This window comes from Montipora capricornis, chromosome 13 (genome assembly GCF_036669925.1).
Source record: "Montipora capricornis isolate CH-2021 chromosome 13, ASM3666992v2, whole genome shotgun sequence".
NCBI classification, from domain to species: domain Eukaryota; kingdom Metazoa; phylum Cnidaria; class Anthozoa; order Scleractinia; family Acroporidae; genus Montipora; species Montipora capricornis.
This window is the reverse complement of record NC_090895.1, coordinates 34,206,202-34,216,201: the sequence shown is the minus strand read 5'-3', so window position 1 is coordinate 34,216,201 and position 10,000 is coordinate 34,206,202. Positions and strand designations below refer to the sequence as shown.

Genomic DNA, 10,000 nt, shown 5'->3' with positions numbered 1-10,000 from the left:
TCTTTGAACTCTAATTAGAGACTAGTGATATTTTGTAATTCATTTTCCAGGTTCTTGCCAGAAAAGTACATACTTTGTACTCCCTGGCAGTGCAGCAGCTGTCCAAACAGGATCACTACAACTTTGGCCTGAGAGCTCTCACCTCTGTGTTGAGATATGCTGGCAAAAAGAAGAGAGCTAACCCTGATATGTCTGATGAAGAGGTAATGACAGTATTAATAGTTCTGATTAGTGAACCTGTCCCTGTTTGGAGGGAATTGCATTGCAAGTGTAAAATTTGCATGGACGTCAGTCAGTGGTCACCTCTTTGTTCAGTTGAGGAGCAGCCTTTTAGACCCCTGTAGAAGGCTGCCTATGGTTGCATTCGCATTGTCATGAAGACTGCTGTATTTGACCCTTATTCTTTATACAATGCATGTATTGAGCCAGGTTATAGACTGATTCACTGTTATTGTCTTTGGTCTTGACTGATCTTCGGGTCTTTGAGGGCTACCTGAAACACCTGGATTGTCATACTGGATTTCTCCCTATCTCTAGGAATATCTTGAGCACAAACTCTAAAGTTCTTGACGTGGTTGATGAGTTTTTTTAATTGTCAAGTTTTCTTCCTTATAAGATCCTACTTCTGTCGATGAAGGACATGAACATAGCCAAGTTAACATATCAGGATCTGCCTCTCTTCAATGGCATCGTGCCTGATTTGTTTCCTGGAGTTGAGACCCCTACCACTGACTACGGCAGGGTGAAGCGTTTATGTATCTTTTTCGTTGAGTTTGCCTTTTGGTGAAAAAATGAACACACATCGCAAAAATCTGTCTGGCTGGGCGAATGAATAACAGGTTGATTAAAGTTAAACCGAGTGGAAGATGGGTGTATGTGAAATCACAAGCCAATATGTCAGTCATTCGTTGTCTATTTCACCAGAAACCCATAAGGGTTGAAACGTGTAATGCGCGTTCACAGCTTCCGAATATTCAGTGCAAACTAATTGGTTGAATGTTTCAGTGCTAAGTACCATATTTGGAAACCCTCGCTCTTGTTGTTCCAAATATGGTACTTAGCAAATTGAATATTCAGAAGCTTGTTTCCCAGAACACAAGGGGCCGTTACACGTTTCAACCCTCATGGGTTTCTGATTTCACCCAGAAGAGGGGAGGAGGAGGAGGTAAAAATAAAGAAAAAAAAACTGCTCCGATATGCTAAAGGAGTTTTTTTCCAAACCATATTGAGATTTACATTTCCATTTTGTACAAGTCTCAAATGACGTTTCAGGCTCAAGTGGACTCTTCGTGAAATAAGAAACCATGGATTTTTAACAATACTTTAATTTCTAACAACTTAGATTTCAGTGATCTGCATTTGTTTTTAGCTTCGTACAGCTATAGAAAAAGACATCAAGGAGTTTGGTCTCAAGCCGCATCCATCCACAATCCTGAAGGTGATACAGTTGTATGAGACCAAAAATTCCAGGTACTGTACCGTAACAGTCAGCGGATTATACAGTTCTCTAGTTTCGAGTATTAACTCTGCACTTCTGTAACATTCTTCAGGTAGGAGACACCTTAGTTAGTTTTAAAGGGAACCTCCACTTCGACAAAAAAATAACTTTAAATCACAGTAAATAAATGTTACAGTCAAGTCAATCTAAAAATATTCTCAAAGAAAGCGTTTATATCCGAAATAAGAAAGTTTTAGAATCACCTATTTTTGTTTTCAAATTTTGTAGGCGACGCCGTCTTGAATAATTGTGACGTGTTACGGTTGCCCTATTGTTATTAGACAAAAGCTCTTTGTGTCCAAACAATAGGGTAACCATAACATGTCACAGTTATTCAAGATGGCGGCGTCCGCAAAATTTGAAATTCAAAATAAGCGATTTTAAAATTCTCTTCTCCTGATATAAACACCTTTTAAAAAACAAATTTTGAACAAGTATGTTTGTAAACATAATTTCCTTCGGTTTTAACTTATTCTGTACTAAGGGTCCCGGTTCTCCTGTAGCTCAGTGCGAAGCCTGCGTATCTTAGTAGTTAAAGGAGGGTTGCTCTTTTGGCTCCTGTTAAGGGCGGCGTCTGAACATTTGTAAGTGTGACCATGTCACTTCCTGGTGTGATTCAAGTAGTTTGTGAGCTACTGTTGATATTTCAGATCTATATCAGACACGCCACCATGTTAGTGGTCAGACTGGCTCTGGGAAGAGCGTGTGCTGGAAGATTCTTCAGGCATCCATGACAAGGATGAAGAGAGAAGGAGAATCTGGCTTTAATATTGTCAGGGTAAGATTGCTGAAGTATACTTGTGCTCCTTTGGTATTTCAGTCCCTGGTCGCAAAACCCTTGTAAGAAAAACAAACACAGAATTAAGAATTAATTTAATTTGGACTATATATTCATTAATCTTTTTAGGAGTTCCCAATTAACCCCAAGGCCTTATCACTTGGTGAACTCTATGGCGAATTTGATCTTAACACTAATGAGTGGACAGATGGAGTGTTGTCCAGTGTCATGAGACTCACCTGTTCAGGTATCAAATTAATAAATGTGATATCATTTTCAATATCAGGTTATTCAGCGTGAAGTAAATAAGCGTATAGTGTTGTTTTCCAGAGTGGTCGTGTGATAGGCCATTTAAAGGGATGCTTGTCCATCGCAGTGTTACCCCCAGCATTTTCGCCGGTACCCATTTGTACACCTGTGCGGAGAGAGGCACCGTGAGAGTAAAGTGTCTTGCCCAAGAACACCACACAATATAACTGGCCAGGGCCTGAACCCGGACCACTCGATCCGGAGTCGAGCACTCTAACCATGAGGGCACCATGGCTCCCAGCAATGTTAATCTTTAGTAATTATGATGATATAACGTCAATGAACAATACTGTTTTTTTCAAACGTTTGTTGATCTGTGTTTGATCAGATGAACGACCAGATGAGAAGTGGATCTGGTTTGATGCTCCAGTCGACACTTTGTGGATAGAGTCTGAACTCTTATGGATGACAATAAAGTTCTGACTCTTATCAACGGCAAACGTATAGCTATGCCAGACCAGGTCAGCACAGACATCGATTTATGCCCTTTACCAGTTGTTATATGGGCTCTTGGAACAGGTTCAGAAAGTAGTAATTAAAAACATATATACAACACAGATATGTCCCCTACACACAATGGAGGTGCATTTGATAATCTATCCAGTTCAGTTGGAGTTTGCAAAGAGCTGTATGATATCTAGTTGATTTAAAGTGCATAAACCGTAGGCAAGTTTTTAAGGGGTTTGGAGGCGTACAGTGGAGCTTAATTATATGTGAAATACGATGGGCAATTAATAATCTTGTATATTTTAGTTTAAAAATCAACACCAGTCCTGCGTGCCATTGACGTGATGGGTGAATGGCCCAGACAGCATTGGAGCTGCATAGATTTATAACTATAGATTTTGTGGGTCATTTATTATGTCCAAGATAATTTTAATCATGTTATGGAAAATTAAATGCAAATTATGTCAAACAAAAATGCACAAGCAAAAGAATAGATGACCTTTCGTCTTATCAAGAATAAATGGACGGCAAGGGGATCTATATAAAAAGTGGCTTGGCTTATAACCAGGAGAAATTACAACGAGTGGGCTTATATTATGATAATCATTGCGGTACTGCATGCAACTTTTCTTGTTCGGAGGTGATGCAGCTTCTTGAATTGCGTCAATATTTCAGTAACCTCTTTCCCTTCTGCACTCAGGTTTCTCTGCTGTTTGAGGTAGAAGATCTTGCTGTTGCCTCACCCACTACAGTCAGTCGCTGTGGCATGGTGTTTACCGATTACAAAGATGTTGGTTGGCAACCGTATGTGGACTGTTGGCTTGGAAGGAGACAAGATAAGGTATGAGTGTTAGATGTGAACATTGCCATAGTTGTTATTTAGAGGCATAAACTTCCTTCGGAGGAGGTCTTCCAAGAGTGGAAGAATGTTGGTGAATATGCTAGTTTGCCTGCTTTTCGATAGCCGGCGTGGCAGGCACTAGAAAGGGGAAGGGAGCAGGGAAATCCCAATCGGGCGCGCGCGCGACGCGTTGCGGCACGCCTGCCACACAGGGCAGCTTTTCGACCTCATGATCGGTGGTTTCAGGTCTGGCCTTAAAACGGTAAGAAACTTTGCTTCATACGGTCACTCCCCTTCTGGTTTATACATGGTAAAAGTGAAGTACTACTTGAGGAGACCCTGTAATGGATGAGTAACCTTTGAAGGGAGGAGTAACAATACTTTTAGTTGCCATATGAAGTAGTAACCACAACAAGCTTTGCATGGCCATCTTAGGTGACGTGGCCTGCGATTGAACTACAGAAAGTTTTTATGTCGTCAATAGAAATGCGATCGTATGTTAAAAGAAGGAGGGTCAGACTCATTCTCTCATATCTTGAAAGTGCTGTTTCTTCTCCTCAGCAATCTGTGGAACATTTGCAGAGGCTGTTTGAGAAGTTTGTTCCCAAGGTTCTGGACTTCCGAAGCCATCACTGCAAGGAGCTGATACCCACATCGGAACTGAACTCTGTGATTTCCTTGTGCGTGTTATTTGATGCCCTGGCTACTGAAGAGAACGGGGTTCGTTTTTGTCGTCGTTTGTCATTGTTTTTTTCTTTTTTTTTTTTTTGTTTCTCCAAAATTACTTTAACTGGCAAATGTTGTGAGGCTAATTTACAGCATTTACACAAAATTACACGTTGTGTTGATTCACTGTTTTCTATTTTTTACTTTCACAAGGAATTAATGATAAAAATCAACGGTAAAAATTCAGAACAGAACGACGTTTCGACTGCACTTCCGTCATTAAAAATGGCAAAAACTTTGCATGCTTTTATTGTCTTCTACTGTTTTTTAACACCCTCCTCTTTGTAGTTGTACACTTTAGTACTTTTTCTTACATGTTTTTACTTCTTAACTTTTCCACATATATATATATATATATATATATATATATATATATATATATATATATGTATATAGAGAGAGAGAGAGAGAGTGTAGGAGAGAAACCCTGACAATGCCCACCCCAAATAATCATATTTTTACCTGAATAGATGTGTGAAAGAAAATTTGAACTGAGCGGGATTTGAACCCACGTCCCCCCATTACTAGTCGGGTGTGATCACCACTACACCACCAGGACAACCATCCTGGCAACACAGCCATCGACGATGTGATTTACGTGGTTTAAGGCGTGGGCCTCCCGGGAAATTTTCTTTCGAGGTGACAAAGTAGGGGAGCCTATAACTTCACTTGAAACCCAACCAAGGATCAACTTAATGATGCACGACCGTAGTCAACTTAGCGGATGACAAGGAAGGATCCTAGAAGGATACAGGCTAACTTTTTAATTTTAGAGAGAGTGTAGGATAGAAACCCTGACAATGCAGACCCCAAATAATCATATTTTAATCATATGTGCTAATTTTTATTTCCTCGCATTGAACTTGATCATGACCGAAGCGCGGTCGATACGTCGTTTTTACCCTTGATGTTTACCATAGGGGCTGGAGAATCTGCGACCCCTGAGAATTTCGCATTTAAGTCTAAGCACCCATTTCAAATAGCGCTGATAAACAGTTATTAAGGGTGCGTTCGATTGACTGTATTCCGGAATAGGAATACATGGAATACAAGTTGGAAATCCTTCGTTTTTGTGGAGATTCACATTAAAATTGTCAAACATTTTCTAAAATGCTATTTTAATTAATTAAACATGTTTTTATCATCCTTGCAGCTTCAAACATACCGTTTTAATCATCACTCCACGTATTCTTATTCCGGAATAGGGTCAATCGAACGCGCCGTAAGTATAAGCACCCATTTTAAAATGGTTAGCTTTCAATAACTGTGTGACTCGCATGTTGGCTCGCATGACTCGCTTGGCTCGCTGGCTTGCACATTGTCCTAATAGGCCATTTTCGAGTTTATGTCTGCCTCCTCTTCAAAAGGAGTCTAAGTGCAAAGTTTTTCTTATGAAAATTAGTTTTCATTCAGATGTAAAGTAGAACTAATTACCATCACGAAAACTTCGCACTCAGACTCGCTTTGAAGAAGAGGCGGATATGAACTTGGAAATAGCCTATTAGCTCTTTACCATACCATACACCTTATTCCAAAATGGCCGCCATTTTAGTATTCGTTGCTTGCAAATTCGTTCTTGAACTGAAAAATCAAAAAAATATTTAACCTTGAACGAGGCAACGAGGCCTAATTTTCTTAAGCAGACAAAAGAATGACCATTTTGGAGTGAGGTGTATTGAAGTTTTAAAAAGTCATTACGGATAAAGATTCACAAGTAACCACGCGCTTTACCATCATGGAAATGTAAATTTTTCGCTCGTCTTTGCTTTTAAATGATTTGTTCTTATCATATCCCCTTGGCTTAACAGGTTCATCCTCACGAGGAAAGTTATCCTCGCATGATTGAGCTTTGGTTCTTGTTCTCGCTAATCTGGTCCATTTGTGCATCAGTGGATGAAGACAGCAGAAAGAAGATGGACAACTTTTTACGAGAAATTGAAGGTCAATTCCCTGCAAAGGTAATGAAATCCGTTTGGGGATACTAAGCGTGCAGTGGAGCAGTGGCAACGAAGTCATGGCCCATTGCTAAGGGTGATGCATTTACTTGTAGATAATCCCTGTTCGAATTCTTCTCTGACTATAAGCAAGAAGTGTCTTTAAGGGCGGTCCCGACTGGTTGCATTCTTCCAATTTGTATTCTGCCGTTTTTTTTTTCTTTTTGGAGCTTGTAGCACCTCTGCTTTGCCTTGATGGCATCAGTTTAGAGGGTGGAGTTATCTTAAATGGTGCGTCAAATTTTCTGGGACACAGTGTATGAATATCATGTGGACACCAAACAAAAAGCTTGGGCTCTGTGGGAGGATAAGCTGAGGAGTGGATGGCGTTACACCCCACGAATTAATCTTAGACACTAAAGCCGCGGCTACACGAGCGATTTTTTGCTCGCGCCGGTTATGCGATTCTTTCAAATTTTGTCGCGTCGCCAGCGCGCGATGTAAATCGCAAGTGTAGCCACCCTTGAACTGGCGACATGATAGCTGAAAAAATCGCAGAAAAAATCGCGAGAAATCAAATGAGTTGAATTTCTCGCGATTTTTTTTCTGCGATTTTTTCAGCTGTCGCATCGCCATTTCAAGGGAGGCTGGCTACACTTGCGATTTTCATCGCGCGCTGGCGCTCGATTTTGGCGTTCTCGAAAAAGACTGCAGGAGTCGAGTAAGATATTTATTGAGTATGCGCTGCATGTTGCCAGGATACAGTCTCGAACCCAAGCCTAATATGGCAGATCTCGCCGCCATCTTCGTTTTTCACGGTGCAGCGGGCTCACTGATAACCATCGGCTTTATCACTACACGGATGCTGGCACCGGAAAAACCGGTTTGACAAGAGAAAACAAGATTGCCTAGTCCAGAACTTCGGGCTGCGGCGGCTTCAAAGAGTCAACGCGATTCAGGCAGAGCCTCCTTTTCTCCTCCTCAGTAAAGAAAAAGACAAAAGGAGGCTCTGCTCGCACGGTGGCGACGCGACAAAATTTGAAAAAATCGCATCACCAGCGCGAGCAAAAAATTGCTCGTGTAGCCGCAGCTTAATAATAATAATAATATTTAACTTTATTAGTGATGACAGATAAAGACATCGTCTTTTCTCCAATCTGGCCCTTCTAAGTAAATAAAGCTCTAAATATATTTACTATTATATGTTAAAATAAATGTAACAATAAACTGATTCAGTAAAAAATTTAATACTAGGTTAATAGAAATTAAGTTGACAATTATTTGATATAGTCTCTCTATACTGAGTCAGTTCTGTAGCAGTTTCCAATCGCTGTTGAAAAAGGTGCTTGCACTTGGTATTGAAAACTTTTGGTGACGTAATGAGGTGGAGATGACTTGAGATTGAATTCCAAATGGCTGGCGCCATATAGGAAAAGCGTCTTTTACCGGCATTAAAAGGTTAAGGTTGCTCTTACTAACCACATCGGCGGACCATGCCCTCGAAAATAATGAACGTTGGAAGCTGAACACCACACATTGGGTTTCACGTCTCTTCCCAGATAAACATGTTAGTGTAATTGTTTGTCTTTGTTTACTTTATAGCACACCATTTTATAAGATTATGGTTCCCACTGTCGACACTGTGCGATACGACTTCTTAGTGTACAGCTTGCTGCAGGCCAAGCGACCTGTCCTTCTCACTGGCCCTGTGGGAACTGGGAAGACGTCATTAGCCCAGAAGGTGTTGCAGAGACTGGACCCTAAGACCTACAGCTTGTTGGTGATTAACATGTCTACACAGATGTGACTAAGAAAATCGAGTATTGTTTAAGTGAGTTAGTTGTTCAGCAGTAAATACGGACAAGTGTAGAAAAAACAACACAAGGAATAGTGGTCTTGCGTGTCATTAAAGCGACCATATTTATCGTCGATAACTCGTAACAGTAATTCAACTGACAAACCTGAGGTTGACGGTGCGCTCATTTTACTCCCCCCTCTCCATCAGTGCTTCCGTTTTACGGGTATTTAAAGCTACTTAAGCTACATTGAAGGGAAAGAAGTCGAAACAAGGATGCGAGATCCGGGAATCGAAATCAAGACCTCTTGCACTGAGGCCGCGCACTAACCGAATGTGCCATTCTTAATCGACAACGGATGTCAAATGTGATTTACAGCATGTTGTGGGGGATTACATGTTAAGATTGTGGCGAAAACAGTGATCATCTTGTCTTGTTTCACGTAAAAGTGATCTTAAGTGCTAGTGTTAAATAGCCGAATCCTGATTATTGCTCATCTGGAGCATTTCTTTGTTAAAGCATTAGAAAGGTTTGCTTGTAGTCAGTGAATGAGATCCATAGGGCTTGGTGCCATTGACTTCTTTTTTTCAGATTAACCGGAATGTTTAGTTGGAAAAATTATTTTGTACTCAATGTTTTTGGTAATTTTCAAAGAAATTCAGACTCGCCATTAGAAGCTGAGGTACCTGAAAGAAGAACTCGTAATAAGATAGAACTCCTAGCATCTTTTCCATTTTCCATTTTTTACTAGACATCTTCAAACAATGTTCAAGAGATCATTGAGAGTAAGGTGGAGAAACGAACCAAAGGTAAAGACACTGTATTGTTAATCTTGGTCCAAGGTATTTCGTCTGCTCTGAAGCTGTTATCGATAGAAGACGACTTTGAGACCTTTACCCACCCCTCCCCCCCCCTCCACCCACTCAGTCAGGGCTTTGTTATCCAAAACTGCACCGAGTAAAGTCGAAACAGAACTCCTTACGGCTTCGAGAGCCCTTAATTTCTCCCCAGTATAAAGTTGCAACATTGTTGCGCGGCTAAATGCGCACAGAATAGACCATATTCGTATTCTCGGTATTGGACTGGAACGAGCTTGCAATGGAGGCTAATGCAGGGGAATATATTTAATAAAAAGTATTTGCATTATTTTGAAAAGATTTCCCTGTATTAGCCTCCATTGCAAGCTAGTTCCAGTCCAATACTGAAAATACGATTATGGTCTATTTGAAGGAAAAACCTTGAATCGGCGTCACCCGACACGACGATATTAAGCAGGCGGATAGTATATTGTCTTTTAAAGATTGCTGAAAACACACTTGTTTTTGTAGAATTTAGCTATTTTTTGTATCGTAGTTTTGATCTTTTATTCCGTAGTCCTGACCTTTTTTTTCACCATTATGTAGCTATTTTAATTACAGTCGTTGTTTAAGTCTTTTTTAACACGTAGTTCTTTACTTTTCCTATATACATTTTCTATTCCACTTTTTTAAAAGCATCGAGGAGAACCTTTATTATTATTATTATTATTATTATTATTATTATTATTATTATTATTAGATGCTTAAGATCACACCAGGGGCCCGTTTCTCGAAAGTCCCGAAACTTTTCGGGTCATTTTCGGGTGTCACAATTCCCTTTGTATCTCAAGAACGGGAAGGATTTAAGTCGTCA

The 10,000-nt window shown here is 40.3% G+C and overlaps 1 protein-coding gene across 1 annotated transcript in view; it reads left to right on the top strand.

The window, feature by feature from the left end:
- LOC138028385 (dynein axonemal heavy chain 2-like) overlaps positions 1-10,000 on the top strand; it is an 82,621-nt gene that overhangs the window by 35,990 nt on the left and 36,631 nt on the right. The window contains 13 exon segments of the mRNA XM_068875907.1: positions 51-203; positions 617-742; positions 1,370-1,510; positions 2,184-2,276; positions 2,406-2,523; positions 2,914-2,976; positions 2,979-3,046; positions 3,733-3,873; positions 4,435-4,593; positions 6,408-6,558; positions 6,844-6,931; positions 8,133-8,358; positions 9,081-9,138. Of these exon segments, the coding sequence (XP_068732008.1) occupies positions 51-203; positions 617-742; positions 1,370-1,510; positions 2,184-2,276; positions 2,406-2,523; positions 2,914-2,976; positions 2,979-3,046; positions 3,733-3,873; positions 4,435-4,593; positions 6,408-6,558; positions 6,844-6,931; positions 8,133-8,358; positions 9,081-9,138 (1,585 nt within the window).